This window comes from Echiichthys vipera, assembly GCF_963691815.1.
Source record: "Echiichthys vipera genome assembly, chromosome: X".
NCBI classification, from domain to species: Eukaryota; Metazoa; Chordata; class Actinopteri; order Perciformes; family Trachinidae; genus Echiichthys; species Echiichthys vipera.
Window position 1 is genome coordinate 25,000,131 of NC_139825.1, and position 20,165 is coordinate 25,020,295.

The 20,165-nt window shown below is 40.4% G+C and overlaps 1 protein-coding gene across 1 annotated transcript; it reads right to left on the reverse strand.

Annotated features, from left to right (window-relative positions):
* Nucleotides 1-3,156: 3,156 nt before the first annotated feature.
* LOC310965970 (green-sensitive opsin-like) lies at nt 3,157-5,777 on the reverse strand (the record flags this gene model as incomplete). The annotated part of the gene is made up of 5 exons (XM_083939738.1): nt 3,157-3,255; nt 3,753-3,992; nt 4,756-4,921; nt 5,064-5,232; nt 5,414-5,777. The coding sequence occupies 5 exons, from the start codon at nt 5,775-5,777 to the stop codon at nt 3,157-3,159; spliced, it is 1,038 nt and encodes a 345-aa protein (XP_083795864.1).
* Nucleotides 5,778-20,165: the final 14,388 nt, after the last annotated feature.

Here is a 20,165-nt window from a genome sequence, read left to right on the forward strand (position 1 = left end):
GTTTCCTCTCTTCAGGCTCGAAAGGGCGCATCTCTTCCTTTGGACATACCCTGTAAAACTGGACTTTAAGAAAGCAAACACAAGCTGTCCAGTTCAGTCTAGTTTTGTCTTTTATTAGTAACCCCTTAGCTTTCTTATTCATATTCAGTCTAGTTTCGTTTTACGATTTACACGTAACTTTCTTTGCAAGACCCTTGTTGTGCTCTCGGAGAAGAAGTTCTGAATTTTATTTAGATTGATTGTATTTTTCTTAGACAGTCAAGCCTCGTTTTGCAGTTTGGTACTATTGTTTTTGGGGTTAATTTTAAATATTGTTAAGTTTATATCTAATCCAACATTTGCAAGGAATTCGCAAACAGAAACCAGCTGAGCCTCATCCACGCCTAACTCCTAAAGCTGTGACTGCTGGAGACTTCAATTGTGACTCATCAAAGAAAATATGTTTTATACGGCCAAACGGCTGAAGACAAAGTTGATAAACAACCTTCACTGACTAAAGAGGTAGAAACCTCTGGTTGCCAAGGCGACTGTATGTACAGTACTGAATCTTTCTTTCTTTGTAAAAGTTGTAGTCACTTTTATCAGAACAAGAGATATTCAGCACATGAGCTTGATAAAAAATATTCTTTTAATATTAAAGGGACTAGCGTATCTGTCCGACTCTTACAGGTGTTAAACTTTCATTGAGGCTTAGGTTAATCCAGTCCTTATATTATTGACGTGGTGCCCACTTTTAATAGAAGTCTGAAGAAATCAAACTTTTAATCAAAATTTGATTAGCGTGTAATTCCCAACACCTATTGACCCCATAATGTAGAGTGGTATCACTGACACAGGGTTGAAAGCAAACACATTTAGGGCTTATTGAAACATTTGTATATGTCAAAGCGTATGTTCTAGAGGTCATCAATAAGGCTAAATGAATTGTTAAAAATTTGCCAGACTATTTTTTCCATGGTGTAAATAGTCTGCAAAAAGTCAATGTTTAAACTATACTTAAGGCTGCTTTATGGCAAAATCTTTTTTTTATTATTATATTTTTTGATGTCATTATATTTTATTATACTTCGATTTTTAAGGTACAGTATTTTCCAACAATCTACTTCACCATATAGAGTATATTGTTATGATTATAAAATTGCAAATATTGTGTGCCATTTTACACTTCAGCCTTCATGAAGACACATTTGTTCCTGAAATGTCATTACATCAAGTAAGGCCTGGGGTCCGTTTCACAGAGCAGGTTTAGTGAAAACTCTGAGTCTGTTAACCCTGAAATGAGGGAAACTCTGAGTTTTCCGTTTCACAAAGGGAGGTTACTCAAACCAGAGACAGAGGGGTAACTCTAGCCTGTTTCACAAAGAGAGGTAACTTAACCTCTCGGTCAGTTACCATGGTAACATGCTCTCTGAAACTAACCTGGTCCCGACCAGGTTAGTTTCAGAAAAACCTTGAGTTTCTCTCTGTCTCCGCCCTCTTTCAGCCACACACGGTGTTTGATTTCCTCATTCATTCAGTCAACAGGCGAGTTTTGGCGTAGTATAGTTCTGTCGTCTGTTTTTTTCAGAAAATCACCGCAAAAATCAGTCAATATAAGTTATATTAGGTGGCGACTATTTCACTACCATGGCATGTCCTTTTGATAACGATCCCGTGGATGAAGGTGCAGAATTACTGCGCAGAGAATTAAATATTCGTCGGGAGATGATTATCAGACTACTGATTATAGATGTTCTTGCATTTCCAGGCAATTATCTTTTTGAGCGGTACAATTTCACGCCACAGTCCATCATTTAAATACACAACCTAATCCGTCCTTATATTTCCAACATTAACCACCAAAGTCATGCTCTCACATCCCAGCAGATATTGTGTGTTGAGCTTATACAACGTATCAAACAGCCACTTACGGTTATATTTACTTTACAATGTAAAACATGCTTAAAAAGAGGTGTCACCATGAGACAGTGCTGAGGTTTTACCTGTTTAAACATTTTTTTTATGTTTCATCTTAAGCTGCTGCCAAGTGCGCTTCTCCCCCGCGGGGTTGCACTTAAATTAAATAAATTAATAGGCTCCCACTCAAGCAGTTCCCCCTGTGATATTACTGTGATTGCAACAGGACTACATTTAAACTTACGCACTGACCCGGGCAGCAATGTTCTCCCACGCCATCTCCCTCTCTTTTGCTGCTGCAGCGATGTAAACCTGCTCAAACTCACCGTATGAGCGCATTAATATTTCCAATTCCAGTGGTAGCGTAGCCCTCCTCTTCCCCGTTGCCATGGTGACTCGTCGAATCAGGGCTCCATTGATGCTGTCTTTTTTTACTTGTGGTGCACGCGCTTAACTCCAGGTCAAACTACTCTGAGTTGATCAACCTAACGCAAATCTGCTGTTCTGGAACTGAAAACTCAGAGTTTCCTATCTCAGAGTAGATCAACTCAGAGTTCAGGGTTAGACTCAGAGTTTGCTGAACCTGCTTTGTGAAACGGACTTCTGTGCTGCGTAGTCATCACTGATATGTCCTTCTGCTTATTGAAGTTATTTTAAATGTTTGCTCTATCTGTTGTTTATTAGAAGAACTTGTGCAGCACAGAATATCTCCCTTCAACTTCTACTTATTAGAAAAAACAAATCAATGTAAAATTAATACTTACAAGTAAAAGCAGTTGCTAATCAAACAGTTTAGATGTAAAACACAGAAAAAGAAACAACAACAACAACAACAACCTAGAGGTATTTTCGTTTATGCATTTAATAGATTTCTTTCTACAAATTAGTGTTTATAAAATATATACAGAATATTATGACAGAGGCCAACAGATATGCTAACCTCTTCATGTCATGAATATACAAAGATGATTCACACCCACTCATTCACTGAAACATACCATCAAAATCATTACAACACCTGAGGCTGTGTTTTAGATGTTTTTACTTGATCCTTTTTAAGATGAGATATGATGTTGGAGTCCAGCCGTACAAACAACTTAGGAACATGCACATTGAAATAAAGGCATGTTTTCTGAGATTAAAGTCCATTTGTTGCAGAAAAATGATCCACTTCTATCCATTTGTTCATTTTCAAAACAGCCATTCACAGTCAGGAAGAAATCAGCAAGTAGGAAGTCCAGAGTCGTGAAGTTCTTGATCTTAAGAGACAGAGGACACTTCTGTCTTGCTGGCTGATACTGAAGTCTCATCTTCAACCATACCGCCCATCCCAACTGTAGAGAGCATGCAGTTACGGAACTGAAAAGGAGACAGAGGTAAGATATTAGACCACATTTCAATGTGTTACTGTGAGACTTTATTTAGGATTATAACATTTGTTTTTAAATCTCGAACCATGAAAATATGAACACTGATCTGACAAGTTGGCCTCTTCTGGTGTTGTCGACCATTAGAGGCCAACTATTTCTAGACTAGATGTTAATTGCTCCTCATTATTACAGTTATGTATTTGCCCTTCATAACTGTGGACCTGGTTGTTAAACTTTCTTTTAGTAATGACTTGTATCTCAAAGAATCAAAATACATGAATATTTTCAACCACAACCTAGTAACCCGATATGTTTTTAAATTACTTATACCATATCTGTAAAGCATTAGTAAATACTTTTTTAACCAACAATAAAGTAATTACTTTAAGCTGATAAACCTTTATTAAGGATGACTAATCAGCCCTTGGTCCGTCTCTTCTGAGGAGACTTAGTTTCTCAGTTCATACAGCAAAGTAATAAACTGACCTGTTTGTTGAACAACACGTAGATAACAGGATTGTACAATGCTGAGCTCTTTGCGAAGAAGGCAGGAACTGCCATTTGTGCAGCTGTGAAAGCTGCTCCTTTGTTGAAGAAGATCCATCCAGCAAAGGTAGCATATGGAGTCCAGGCCACGAGGAAGCCAAACACCATCAGAACACACATGCGTGTCACTTCCCTCTCAGCCTTCTGAGTGGATTCTGAGTCCTGCTGCTGGGCTGCTGCCTGAAATGTGTTGAACAGAAAAGCAGTTAGGAGATGAGTAAAACAAGGCTAAGTCTATTTTCTACGTTGTGTTACTTTAAAATTAATTTGATCTGAAAAGAATAGGATGATTAATCAAATAATTGATGACCAGAAAAAAATATATGGGTTTGGGTCGTCTGTTTTACATTTTTCTGTCTCACTGTTACACTGAGAAAATGGCAATAATAAGTTGAAGCTCTACCTTCTACATCAGGGAGCAAGGTGGTGTAGGGCTTTAACAATTTTAAATATTTGCTTAGCTGTGTCATTGTATGCATGAGCTTGCTTTGTTGTATGGCATCATTTTATTGTTGGAAATTGCATATTGGTTTGTGTCTGCACTTCCTGTCATTGCTTAATGTCTGCAAAAAATAGGACAAAGAAGACAGAGGTGTACAAAGATACATGGAAAGAGGTGCAGAGCAAAGACAGTGGTGTACCAGGCGTAGATGTATGTGTGTCAGGAGCGTCACAGTACAACGAGAGGCTAGAGAGCAAAGTTGGAAGGCCTTTGATAGACTGCTACTGAAAAGCCACCACCTTCCTCTACTGCACCCAACTGGACTGTAGGTTTTAAAAGAATTATACTACACATGGGATTGTTTTGTTAATACATTTTAAACGGTTGCACTTTAAAGTTTCACCTCTTTTGGGCTACTCAGTGCAATCTCCATCCAATAAAAAAGAACCCACCCTGATAGACTAGTACTAAAATATAACAGAGTTGAGAAAAAAGACTTACAGCTTTCACTGTCAGCACTAGGCTGCCATAGGTGAAGAAGATGATGAAAACTGGGATAAAGAAGTGCACGACAAACATGTAGATGACGTATGAATCATTGTTGTAGCCTGGGGCTGAAGTGTAGTAGTCCGGTCCACAAGAGCACTGGAAACCCTCAGGAAGGTACCTGTGGGAGACAAAGTGGGGCAGTAGAGATAATCAATCTATATTGTACAGTCAATGAGTTCTATTAAGTTCTTTTCCTGCGCAGTTTAATGAATTGGATAAACAAATCTGAACACTGAGAGATGTTAAACATATGTATTTACCTGGACCAGCCAAACAGTGGAGGGGCGGCACACGCAAGAGCCATGATCCATGTGAAAATAACTCCAGCTGCTGCATGAGTTCCACTGAACTTGAAGCTTCCCATGGGTTTGCAGACAACAATGTATCTCTCAACAGCTAGGACGACCAAGGACCACAGCGCAACTTCACCTGTAAGACAATGAGGTAGAAGAAACAAAAACATCTGGTTAGAATTGTTGTTACATGCATGTTTTAATTGTGGCATGTATCAGAGAGCTTATTTAAGGCAGTAAAACATGGAAGACTGATTTTTTTCATGAAGGAAACAACAACATGCATTAGCAATGTTACGCAAATTCCTCTATCATACCTCCCAGAGTAGCCATGAATCCCTCCACAGCACAGCCCAATGGTCCAAAAACAAAGTAGCCATTTAAAGCAGTTGTGATGGTGATGGTGAACCCAAAGAGACACATGATCAGTCCAGCCACAGCCAGGTTGACCAGGATGAAATTGAGAGGTTGTCTGAGCTTCTTGTTCTGAGCTGTGACCACCAGTGTCAGGAAGTTAATTGGAAAGCCGGTGCAGATCAGAAAGAATACGTAGCAAGCCATTAGGTAGTATTGCCATTTTGCTCCCAGGTAGTACTGTGGATACTCATAAGGACTCCTCACAAGCCCCGTCCTGTTGCTCATGGGGATGTAGAAGTTCTTTCCTTCTGTGCCGTTCTCCATCTTTTTTGACTGTGTGGACCGACTGTGTTCAGTTTGCCCAATGCAGTATCGAACCTGTCTGCAGCTCATCTTGAGTCGAGCTTTATACCTTTAAAAAGTGGATTACAGGAGGATTGAGAATAAGTCTTTAGTGTAATCCTCAGGAAATCACGTTAGCAGGGATGAAAGTGTTGCATGCAGACACTCGTCACTACATTTGTGCTTAAGGTTTAAATTCTTGATTATATCTGTAGAAACAATTAAAATATCTGCACATTTTTTTTAAACTACAATATTTTTTCCTCATTGTTATAGTGTGATTTAGCATATGCAGTGGTGAAAATTAACTGACTACATTTACTTAAGTACTTTACGTGAGTACAATTTTGAGGTACTCTCTTGAGTAATTCTATCTTAATCTACTTTCTACTTCTACTCCACTACATTTATTTGGTAACTTAAATTACTAGTTACTCTACAGTTTCAGAATATTGGTAAAATACTGTCAATAAATTAAATAACATATATTGTTTTTTTTTAAACTACACAGTAGTATATAAAGTAAATTAAATTAGCCCTACATTTATCAGCTGCAACATTACAGTGATAAAGCCATTAGGAATAATGCAACATGAACATGAACAAATGCATGAAAAGTCGGGGTACTGATGGAGTTATCTAGGCTTCTTTACCCGGGTATAAAAATTCCGATTTCACCTGGGGCACGGTCTTTACATAGCGTTTGAGAAACCAGAGTATTGCTATAACGCAAATATAATCGGGTTTTTAAACTGCATCTGTGGGGAGAGAGTTCTCATACATTGAACTATAGCTCGCACAGAGATGGAGCTAATGGCCCCCCTGTCGAAACGTCGGTGGTTTAATAGCCGGCTCCTCCAATCCAATTGTCAAGGTATCCTAGACAAGACACCAAACCCTAAAATTGCTCACTGTGCTGCACATGGGTGTGTCCCTGCATTCTGTGTGAATATGACAAGACGTGTAAAAGTGCCTTGAGTAGTCAGAAGACTTGAATGGCACTATATACACCAGATATGGGCCCATGGGTTTGAGACGCGGAAAAATAAAGCCCAGTTCAGACCCTATATCTCCTACTCCTATCATCTCCATAGGAACGCCTCTCTGTACTTCTGTTCTAACCTCTGACTTTTCAGGCTTGCTTTCGTAGCTGGATATAATTTATATCATTATAAAATATGAATGAGGACAGATAGTGAGAAATTGTACAGCTGTATTTATACAGAGAAAATAGCGTTTTATTTATATGAGTCGCTGCTTTGTTCTGCGATTACTGCGCTAGCTCTCCTATATTATTACTCTATACTCATTGTATTGCTCGCTCTACCCTCTCTCTCTCTCGCTCTGTCTCTCTCTCTCTCTCTCTCTCTCTCTCACACACACACACACACACACACACACATGCTCGTTGAGTCTCAGTTCACCAGTTTGTCAGTGACCTAACCTGCAGACTTTGCTAAGACTTGATTGGCTGTTGAAACTAATGACGTGTGTCACGTTCTAAAACCAGTCGCTGGCGATTTGACAGGTTGAGTCGCTGGTGACATTAGCCGGTTACATACGCGACGAGACGGGTCAGTTCACACCGCGGCAGCTTTCACCTGCAAGTTGCCGCGGTGTGACATTTCCCGTCTCGTCGCGAATCCTTGGTCTGAACTGGGTTTAACACTTATTTTTAAAACTGAAAAATGGACGTCAACACAAAAAAATACATTTTTGAAGCGTCGAATTTCGGTTATTTCACGGTGCATGTAAAATTAACACTTCATCCCATTTGTGCAGGTAAGAGTTGTATGCTGCAAAGTGAGAAAGAATGACAGTAAAGTGTTTCTGGACGCACTTCACTACGGATAAAGCAATAACGGATCACTTGACTACGGGGAGTTACACACATCCCTCGTATTGCACTTTATTGCGCTGTTGTAGGTTAAATGATAGTAGAGATTCGTCGTGCTAGAATTTTAAGTTGTAGCCTGTTTGCGACATTTTCTACAGAATTGAGAATGAGTAGACACGTAGACAGTAATCCTCTTAGGCTGGTCGAGCTGGTGTCTGTCTATGTGTTGGTGCTGCATGCGCAGCGGGGCTTGTGTGTGAGCGGTTAGGGCAGGGGCTGGTATTGGTTTTACTCATAGCGTTTTATGACTGACTGGGAACGGGTTCTTGAACCGGTTCATGTCCGATTTCTTTAACATTGTTGCTGTCTAGCGAAAAGGCGCAGTTCTATCAGTTTTGTGTGGAGCCATTGTAATCAATTAGGCGTCAGCAACTGAGGGCGTGCACAGTGCACACTGGTAAATGTATTGTGCGCGGCGGAGAGAGCCTGATGTGTGTTATTGGGGTGCATAAATTACCTGAATGTGTCATAATGTGGAGTGCTCCTTATTATTTAGTTATGTGTGAAAGTACTTATTTTGAATGTTGGGGGATTTCCTCACACATCACATTGATAATTATAAGACAACAGAGGTCTGCTGTGTGCAGACGGAAAACTATTTATCTACCTCAACCTAGAAAAACAGTGCAGATAGCTTCACTTCTTCCGATCTTACCTTTCATAATAACAGCTCTAGACACACTACGTATAATTAACTTACCAGAGGGAACTCAGATCTATTCAGAGCATTCATTTAGGATGACAATGGTCAGAAATCACAGGAGGAAATACTTTTATCTTGTTGTCTGGCCTGAGTCTCCGGAGCCATCACTTCACTCAGCATCAGTAACAACACACGGGATTCCTCCGCCAGTCTTTATTTGTTCAGAAACTGAAAACTGTAGCAGCTGTACATTCACAAGATATCTTCAGACATAACTTGATAAACTTTATTTCTCCTATGCTCTGATCGCTCTCTCTCTCTCTCATCCACTGAGAACACATCTCCTTTCACATGTTCATGTCCTTTAGTGGTCACGCCCCCAGAGAAGAAGGCTGCGTTGCTCTATCTGTTGATTGGCACACCCGCTGATGTTGTCACGGTTGATCTGGCTCGGAATAAGAAAAAAACAACCAGTTCGGAACCAACTTTAAAACCAAAGTTTTGAACCAAATTATCTTTAATCGAAATGCTCCGGTTGGTTCAAACTCTGGTGCGCGAACTGGGAACAGAGACTGCGGTCACGTCAGCCGCCGATTGAAAAAGCCCCGTCAAGCCAGCCGCCGCTTAGTGTCTAGTGCACTTACGGTCTATTAGTAAGAATTGGCCGATATAATATTTACAATATTAGAAAACCTGACTATCATTATGGAAAATATCAAGACATTTTACTGTATGGTTTTATCATAAATTCAATTCAACATCACTCCAAGTGTCCAAGTGCATATTGGCGAGTGGATCATTTCCTGATTTTCTAAGTTAATTAAAATTGTTCCATACGAGGTTTGCTAATATTTACAATGGATTCTCCTTCACAGTGACTCTTACTATCATTCTAAAAAATATCAAAACATTTTACTGTATGGTTTCATTATAAATTAGATTCATAATCCCTCCCAGTGTCAAAGTGCATATGGATAATTTCCTGATTTTCACGACTTAATTAAAATTATTCCTTAAGAGTTTGTTGCCGGCTATCATTGTCTTTGAGCTTTACTGCAACATTTTCACTTCCCTAAACACCCTCCATAGTAAACTGAAAGATTACTGGGGAGGAACTCACACTCACTCTGTTTATAATTGTAGTATTATAATAATGATAGGGAGTTGTCCCCAATACATTCTCAGGAGTTTCTCCAGATGCCCCTGGATCAAGGATTTGTTTGGCCAGGTCTGGTCCTACCTTTACAAAGAAATTATGATTAAAGCTGTTAGCTAAATCCTCCATATTATAATTTTCTTTATCCTTATCAATAAAACTTTTCGGATAGTTTGTTTTCCCTGGGCAATTTCTGATAATACCATTAAGTATACTTCATATTATGTTTACATTGTTAGTGAGTGAGCGAGATCTGATGAAGCGATCAATGCACTAAAAAAGGCACTTAAAACAAAAAACTGGCCCAAAACAGGAACATAATATACCATTAATAAATTCTTGAAAATCAGGAAATTATCCATTCGCCAGTATGCACTTTGACACTGGCAGGGATTTTTAATCTAATTCTTTATGAAACCATACAGTAAAATGTTTTGATATTTTCTAGAATGATAGTCAGAGTCACTGTGAACAAGAATCCATTGAAATTATTAGCAAACCTCCTATTATTTCTTGAATATCAGGAAAGTATCCATTCGCCGATATGCACTTTAAAACTGTGAGGGATTTTGAATTGAATGTATTATGAAACCATACAGTAAAATGTCTTGATATTTTCCATAAGGATAGTGAGGATCACTGTGAACAAGAATCAATTGAAAATATTTTCAAACCTCCTAAGGAATAATTTTATTAATTTTTGAAAATCAGGAAATTTGCACAGGGTATTAAAATCTGCTTTCCCATCCACTTTGGCCAAGTCGGTCATCGGTAAGTGCAGTAATACACACGCAACGGATACTAAGTGGCTGCTGGCTTGACATGGCTTTTTCAATCGGCGGCTGACGTGACCGCAGTGAGTCCATTCCCTGTCAGTCAAAAAAGGCTATCAAAAAGGGGTTCCGTTCCGATGCTGTACCCCTCTTTTCACCACCAACTTGTTTCCCTATGTTGTGTTTCTAACAGCAGCAGCTGTGCTCAGCCTCTTTTGTCAGATTAATCACATATTCACAAACATTTTACCGATGATTGTCAAGCCTCATCTCTCTATTATTGTACAAGTGCACACTACATTAGATGAGATTAAGGTAACCAGTTGTTTCAGATCACCCCAAGCTAAACATGCTTACATAATTAATTGATATGTGACAAGGAGAGCCTGCTGTGTGAGCTCAAGTGGCTCATGATGTGGAGCAACAGACTGCGATATTCATGTGTTTTGCTCTGGTGAGATCAAAACCAGCTGGAAGTGATCTTATAAACATTATATTTTCTGAAATGTATTTTTTCAAAGGTGACGGTAATGTAGAGTGCACTTACACGGTCATACGCGCCATAGCAGTTATGAGATGCGGCTTAAAAAACTTCGGTAACATGTTTGTGAATGTGTGGCGGACCTGACATGACAGGCTGAGCACAGCTATTGCTGTTAGAGAAAGTCAACATAGAGAAACCAGTTGGTGGAGAAACCAGTAGGGGTACAACAACGGTTCCTTTGACCCGGTTCGAAACCGGTTTTCTCCGGGTTCTCCTGCTTCCTCCCACAGTCTAAAGACATGCATGTGTTACGTTAATTGATGACTCTTAATTGCCCGTAGGTGTGAAAGTGAGTGTGAATGGTTGTTTGTCTCTATGTGCCCTGCTATAGACTGGCGTCCTGTCCAGGGTGTACACCGCCTCACGCCCGATGTCAGCTGGGATCGGCTCCAGCTACCCCGACAGGGACAAGTGGTTGAAGATGAATGAATGAATGAAGGGTTCCGAACCTGAAAATAGCTGTTTTTGTTTTATGTTCTCAGTGGATGAGAGAGAGCGATCAGAGCAGAGGAGAAATACAGTTTATAACAATATGTGTGAAGATATTAAGTGAATGTACAGCTACAGTTTTCAGTTTGAGAACAAACAAAGACTGGCGGAGGAGTCCAGTGTGTGTGTGGTGTGACGGAGGTAACGAAAATAATTTACCCCTGGGATTATTAAAGTATTTCGGATTCTGATTCTGTATTGTTTTTTATTTACTGTATGTATTTTTACATAGATACACTTGAATGTAAATGTTGCACTAAGTTCATTCGTTTTGAATATGCAATAAAGGTTCTTGTGAAGTTCTTGCCAAACGTTTGTTGATGTTTCTTATCTATGCTATGGATTTTAACATTAGCAACCAGTGCAGTATTGTTATCACACGAACACATTGATACAGGTTTTTGCCAAAATGTGTAATCAGCTACAGTGCTCTTTATACAGTGTGCTAGCTTTCAGTGAGATTATAGAAAAGTTGTGTGTTGTGATTAACAAGGCACATGGTAAATTTGGAATTACCAAGCAAGCGTATTCTGTAGTTCATGGATAATATTGTCACTGTTCAATCATATAAGGAAAACAGGAAACTAGGATCATCATTTATTACATTTTTCAAATATTTTTCAAAATAAATAACTTGTGGAAACTAAAGTCTGATTTAAAGCGCATAATTGGTACCTAGTGACCATCAGTTATATGATGAGGATGGTTATTTATAATACAAATATTTTTTCTTGTGTAGCATGAAGGGACTACAACTTGCATTTGGTTGTGCAACCCTTTGTTGTAGAATCACATATAAATGCCCATCATCACCACCACCCATTTGATAACCAAGAATGTTGTCCATGCAGCATTCTTCACACCAAATATGCTCCTCCACAGATGAGCTCTTCCTTCTGTTTGCACTGGTCACTCACTTTTCTCTGTGTGGGGAACCTTAATAGATGTAGCAAAAAGACAAACAAAGTAAAATAAAAATAAAAATACCATATAAATAAAGGGACAACGTCAATACCCCTTGTTAGTTTTTAATTATTGATTAGTGCATCATAATGCATCCGTCTACCTTCTTGTCGAAGAAGAACTGATCCTCCTCAAAGTGTCTACTGCACAGACGTGACGTGTCTGAACATGAGAGACAACTTGACCCAGTTGTCTCTCCTCATGTTCAGTAACCACTGCATCAGCCTGCCACCATCAACTGAAGGAAATCTGTTTGACAAAAAATGTCTTTACTGTTATGCATTCAGACTCTACATTTTAGTATAGAGTGTATATTCATTAACTGAAACATAACACAGGGCATAAGCACAGATACAGTAAATTGTAAAACTATGCAAGAATTACTGACAACAAGCAGCTATTGGCACATAAATGATGGAGCTAAATATATGTAGAGCTGTAGCTGCCCCTCTGATTCATTAATTAAGACTGTTGAGATCAACCTGCAGTTACCTCCCCGAGTCCGTTGATCGGAGGATAGAAGGAGAGATCTTGAGACGATGGCTTGAGATCCCACCAGTATCTTTATTGGAGCACTTTGCAAAGCGGAGACAAGTTCTGATACAACTCAAACCAGGTCATACATCAGACGAGTCTGTTGTGGTCTAGGTGTAGCGGCTTTATATACCCTTCTGTCGATGGTAACGCCTTAAAGGTAAAAAAGGCGGCAATGGGCGTTAATCTGCCTGGCAACACATTATAACACTAAAAGCTGAGTCAAGGAAATTAGTGCATGTCCCTATATGGCTATCTAGAGAGACAGATGTGTCTGTGTTTGCAACACACAAAATTGTTAGTTAATGAGTATGTGTGTGTGTGCCTAAAATAGAGAAATGAGCAATCCTCTGTTCTTTAGAATCATAACGAGGTGATGTGTGAGAGAGCACGAGATCTCTATCTTGCACACTCTACAGATCTGAACTCTCTTTTCTGTGAGGCTCTGTGTTGCAAGTTATTATCTGCTCAACCAGCCAGGACTTGTCTCATTCCAGGGGTTTATGTACCATGACCCCACTGTGCACCAACTTCAGTTTAGCCATTTCAAAAGCCATATGACCGAGCAGCTCATTTCTCTATCTTCCACAATTCCCCCTTTTGAGCTCTCAAAAGAGCTCAACATCAAGCGTTCGCAATTGCAGACAATCATTGATAGCAAGCATGGATATAGCTCGGCCGTATGCTATAGTTCGGCCGTACATGGGTTATGCACTTATCCTTTTTTGCGTTCCTCGTTTCTCACGAGAGAGCGGGCTAAGGGGTGTCACTGCCTTACTCTGTTCATGCTGACCTTCGCATAACCAAAAAATCAGGGGTACAATTATATATGTTAGAGCACCACACGATAATAACACTCCTCTATTACCAAATAGTAGCATGATTTAGCACTAAAACCTAGTGGTGCCTGTGAGTATTAGTTTTAGCAAACCTAAAGCAAAGGAAATAGCAAATATTACAGATAGAAAAATGGAAAAAGTTCAGTTGACACGTTGTCATGGAGATGGTGGGTCTGGCGAAGTCGTCTTCTTCGGGAGTTGGTTTTAACGAGTTCAGGTATACTACCTTCCCTCCAGTGCCACCAGGGGATTATTCTGCCCCCTGTTGGTCGGTGGTCTTTTCTTCTGTACCAGCCGGTACAGTGCACGATGCTTTCAGGTCCTGATGCACCTCACTCAAGGAGCGTTGTGGTTCTGCCGCTGCCGCACACTGGCTCCAGTGGTACCAAGTGTCGCCTTTCCCCTTCAGTCGGACGGTGTGGGACGTTCGCTTAAAGGTAAAAAAGGCGGCAATGGGCGTTAATCTGCCTGGCAACACATTATAACACTAAAAGCTGAGTCAAGGAAATTACAGATGTGTCTGTAAAAAATAGAGAAATTCCTCTGTTCTTTAGAATCATAACGAGGTGATCAGTGAGAGAGCACGAGATCTCTATCTTGCACACTCTACAGATCTGATCTCTCTTTTCTGTGAGGCTCTGTGATGCAAGTTATTATCTGCTCAACCAGCCAGGACTGGTCTCATTCCAGGGGTTTATGTACCATGACCCCACTGTGCACCAACTTCAGTATTAATTTTGTTTACACCCAATACAACTCATTTAACCCAACTGAGTTCAATACATTGTAATTTTTCACAGAATATATATATTGCCTTTATCCTTATAACTTGCGCAATTAATTTCAAACAAATAGAATAATGCCATTACTTATTATACATTAAAATAAAATCCCCTCTGATAGTAACACACCCTCCACATTTTCCTACCTCATTCCGCTCTCCAAGGGCGCTAATTACAGGATTACAGGCTTGCTCTCTAGATCAATGCACATCTCAGTTTGGAGTTCTAATAACGGGTACGAACAATAAGAATAATAAAATAAATCACAACATACTCTTTCCTTGCAGGATTTAAACAGATAAAAAAATGCTAAATAACTTAGGTGTAAGTTTTACCGTTCCGACGATCTGCCAGCACATTGTGAACAGGAAGTTTAGCGTCACAAAAAAAAAACATTAGAAGAAGAAAAAGGCTCCTTCAAGATAAAAGCAGAACCGACCACAATGTGACACTGACATTTACACTCCCACCAAATCCTAGCACAATGAATGAACAAATGCAGAAAAGGTGAATGAATTGTAAAGGGATTTTGACTCCATTAAATGAATAGCCTCAAGTTAAGCTATCCATCACACATAACAAAACAGTTTGTGCAGGGTTGTCTATCGCTTTGTTCTGATCATTTCTCAAGGAGGAGCACCAATCTTTTGATTGGTCTCTCAATAACTGAGGGCTTGGAAGGAGGATCTTGTTTTTTATAAGGTTTCCGCTCTCCAACTTGCACTTTAACTCGACGAACTAAGCCATCTCCACTTTGAACAGCCTCAATCACTCTTCCAAGTTGCCACTGATTTTCTTGGGAGATTGTCATCTTTGATAATGACAATATCATTCTCTTTGAGAATTTCTGTCTTATGGATATGTTCATCAAATACTCTTTTTTCCAGCGGCTCCAAAACTGTTTGATAAGATACTGAACTCTTCTCCACCCCTTTGTCGCGTACAGGTCCTCCTTGACAAATGCTCCAGGGGGAGGAAGAGCAACTTTAGATTTATCATAATGAGGTGATTCGTTGTTATAGGCTCCAGTGCATGAGGATCATTGATTCCATCCACTGTGAATGGGCGGCTGTTAACAATAGGCATGGCCTCATATAGTAGTGTTCTGAGGGATGCGTCATCAAGTCGGCCTGGGCACTGTGCAAAGGTAGCGTTCAGCACATTCCTAATGGTTCTGATCTGTTGTTCCCAGACACCGCCTGCGTGACTGTCAGAGGGAACATTGAAGACAAATTCACACTGCTTCTCAGTCAGGAAGATTTCCAGTAGCTTAATGTCACATTGTTTAAGTGCTTCCTTGAGGTCATTTCTAGCACCAACGAAATTAGAGCCTTGGTCACAGCGTAGTTGTTGAACAGCTCCTCTCAGGCTGATGAAGCATCTCAGTGAGTTGATGAATGAGTCTGTTGACAAATCTTCAATGATTTCAATATGAACAGCTCTAGAGTACAGACACGTGAAAATCAAGCTGTATCTTTTGTATTCTTTGCAGGCTTTCTTTACAATGAAAGGGCCGAAAGAGTCTATGCCACTATACGTGAAGGGTGCTGAGGCTTCGACACGTTTTTTGGGAAGATCGGCCATTTGCTGCCTCTCTGTCGGCCGCTGAAGTCTCCTGCAAAACACGTGTGTATCACCCTGGCAACCAGCTTGCTCCCACCAATTACCCAAAATTCATTAGCCCGAAGCTCCATTAGGGTCTGGCTTCGACCCTAGTGGCATGTCTTAGCGTGGAAATGGGACACAATCAGCTTGGTGATGTGGCTTTTATTTGGTAAGATAACTGGGTGCCTGACTTGGTGACAGAGCGATGACTGTTTCAATCTCCCACCGACACGGAGGAGTTCTTCGGACCACATGGGGTCGAGACTGAAAAGAGAGCTTGAGTTTGGAAGGTCTTTTTCACCCTGAAGGATCTTTATTTCCTGGGAGAAGGCTTGCTGCTGTATGGTGTTAATAACTTCTTCGGCAGCCTTCTCATGCTCCTTAACAGTCACATACTCACTGTGTTGTTTCTGTTTAGACCCCAGCCGCTTGATTCTTGCAACCACCTTGGGAAATGTTGTCCAGGAGGAAAACTGACTCAGACGTCTGAGGATGCCATGCAGTTTTTGGCTTCGGTTGCAAGCACCTGAATTGTCTTTACTCCAGGATCACCAATGAGTAATTCTGTTGGAGCGCTGAGTGTTAGATGTAATTCACTCTCCCAGAGAAACTTAGGTCCTCGCAGCCAGTTTGTCGAATGAATATCTGCAGCACGAAGGCCTCTGGATGCCTGATCCGCTGGGTCTTCTGTGGTGTCCACATAGTGCCACTGACTGGGATCACTGTTATCCCTTATAAGCTGAACACGATTCGCTACAAATATGTGGAACCTACGAGCATCATTGTTAATGAACCCAAGCACGACTTACGAATCTGTCCAGAAAACCTCTTCATCAATCTTTATTTTAAGTTCACCTTTTAACATGACACTGACTTTTGTAGAAACCACAGCTGCCACGAGTTCTAGTCTCGGGATACTTGTGACCTTTGAGGGTGCAACTCTTGCTTTCGCCAAAACAAGACTGCAATGGACCTCATCTTTGTCATTTTTGTACCTGATGTAAGAACAAGCACCGTATCCCATGCAGTCGGCATCAGAAAAATGGTGCAACTCAACTCTATGGAAGTCATTTGGGTGGTAACATTGAAACCTCTCTCAACTTTTGAAGACCATTTATCCACTCCTCCCACCGTGGTCTCATATCTTCTGGGAGTAGATAACCCTATCCGATGCGTCTTTGACACAGCCCTTGAATGATAAGCTTTCCAGTTAGGCTGAATAGAGTGATGAATCCCAGTGGGTCATAAAGAGAAGTGATGACAGACAGGCAACCGCGCCGGGTTGAAGGCTGATCTTCCAAGCAAATGTTAAAGCTGAAAGTGTCGGCTCTGATAGGGTTGGATCCAGTCCCAGAGGTTCAGTGGTTGCTGCTCTTTCTGAAGAATCTACTATCGGATAAACTGAACACCAGACTGCTTGGACTGTCTTTTAGTACAACCGGTTAAAGTCCACTTTAAGAAACTGAAAAAAAACTACAAACACACCGGAAAACAATACACTGTATTTTTCAACAGCTGCTGTAGGTTTGATTGACAACTCTCTGTCTTTTAGACCTATCAATCACAAGTAAGCCATGCCCCAAGTCATCTCCTGCATTATCATCTATTTGACTCAAACTGGGGCCAAATTCCTAAACAATGAACAGTAGTGGGTATTGTAAAAGGCAAAACTTCTGCAACTGGCCTATTGTAGTGATGAATTAAGTGACAAGTCGGTAATTTTACTGTTGACTTGCATACAACCTGAAGTCTTTCTGCAACCGCTCGTATCACCCACTGCTGGCCACTCACTAGAATTCTAGCTTAAGCTATTTCAGCGTTGGTCTAATTTTTCAGACCTGAATGCTGTGTCAATTTCTTATACAGTCTATGGTGCCAACAATGATAAATTCAGTTTTATTACAGTTGAGATGATGAAAGTTTGAGTGAACTAAGATTTTATTTCTAAGAGGCAGAGAGTGAAGATGGTGGGAAGGCAGTGTTGGGCTTGGTGAAAATATAGAGCTGTATCCATTCTTAGTCCTGTATTTCCTAAAGATGTGACCAAGTGGAAGGCAATGAATGATGAAGAGGAGAGGGCCTAGAACTGAACCTTAAGCAACATCGGTGGTAAATGTGATGTGATTTTAGGTTTTTGTCTTGAACAAACTGGTATTGACCAGAAAGATGTGTTGATCAAATCGTATGGCCTAGTCATGAATAAGGCAACAATCTGGAGCTATACGTTTTTCAGCGGCCATATTTTTTCCAGACTATTTTTCCATGGTGTAAATAGTCTGCAAATGGTCAATGTTTGAATCGATACTCATAGCTGCTTTATGTCAATATCCCATTCACCTTGATGAATACATATTTTTTTATATTTACATATTATTTCATCAAAAAAGGCTGTGCTGCATATTCATCACTGATAAGTCCTCCTGCTCATTGAAGTTATTAAAATTGTTGATCTATCAATTGTTTATTAGTAATACTTGTGTAGTACAGAATGTATGCCTTTACCTTCTACTTACAATAATTGCAAGAACAAATCAATGCGATATTAACAGTTAAGGTTGAATATGTCATGACCGGTTCTGAGAACAACAAAGAGGGCTGGGACCCAAATGCAGACATGGAAACTGAGTCAGGTCTAAACAAGCCTTTAATGAAAGAACTATGTACATTAGTGTCCAGGAAGCAGAGGGAAAAGGAGTGGTCCAGGTGAAGGTGCAGCTCTCCAGAGCGAGTCCAGTGACGGTGAAGAAACAAACAACAACGAAGTGATCACAGGAAAAACACGAACAGGTGGTAGGCAAGCAGGCGGGGATGCAGACAGAGAAACAGGATCGTGGGAAACTAAAACAAAAGGAAACAAAGAAACAATGAAAACATGGAACAAACTAACTTTCTCTAACACAACGTGGAGCGTTGAGACACCATACCGAGTAAATGATGAAACGATTTGGCGCTGGACGTGTCCGACATCCGGCTTCTTATACTGTTGGGGAGGTGATTAGTGGGATTCCCTTCAGCTGGTCCAGAACCACGCCTCCCGTCTCCAAACAAACAAACACAGAGAGGGGAGCCACATACAGGGAAACACAGACAGAGGGAGACAACACAAGCACAAAAGATAAAGTGAAAGGGCTGCCAGAACTGGGATCCTGACAGAATACGGTCGGACCCGGTCATGTAGCCTACAGGAGACCAGAGTCTGTTTGAGCCTGTTTCAACCCATCCCCTCTGGCAAATCGCACCATAAAAACAAGTATTTCAGAGGAGTTTGACAGTTACTGCTAGCCGTTACCATTAGCCATTACAGCTAAGTAACCATGAAAGTTAGCTTAGCGATCAAGGAGAATTTTAAGCGTGTTTTAATGTTGTTGAACTCCTTTATCAGTCCATCGAGTGAATGCTTTGCCTATTGACTCGTTTTTGCCTGTCTCCGGTCACTCAGCTGCTGGTGCAAATAAAAAAGCAGCTGCAGGATTGGCATACTCCATTTCACCCGGTGCCAGCCTACAGTCATGTTAGCTGCGCCGAACAATAGACAACCCTGGTAACCCGCAATGCTGGTGGCTTAATGGCTGGCAAAGCATAAACATTATGTCATTGTCAAACCCCTCAAAAAAAAGTTAAAATATTAATTCAGACAAAATATTTTTTTTTTTAATAGATAAGTAATACTATCATTCTGTACCCTTCAAAACGACAAGAAACAAAAACAACCAAGTGGTATTTTCATGGATGCATTTAATAGATGTCTTTCTACTCTATTGATTTTAGAAAATATATACAGAATATTATGACAGAGGTCAACAGATATGCTAACCTCTCCATCTCATAAATATACAAAGATGATTCTCAACCACTCATTCACCCAAACATACCATCAACATCGTTAAATCAACACTTGAGGCTGTGTTTCAGAGATTTTCTTTTCTTGATCGTTTTTCAGATGAGAAACTATGTTGGAGTCCAGCCGTGCAAACAAATCACGAACACGCACGTTGAATTAAAGGCATGTATTCTGAAATTAAAGTCAATTGGTTGCAAAAAATAAAGAGAGTCCACTTCTATCCATTTGTTCAATTTCCAATCAGCCATTCACAGTCAGGAAGAAATCAGCAAGTAGGAAGTCCAGAGTCGTGAAGTTCTTGATC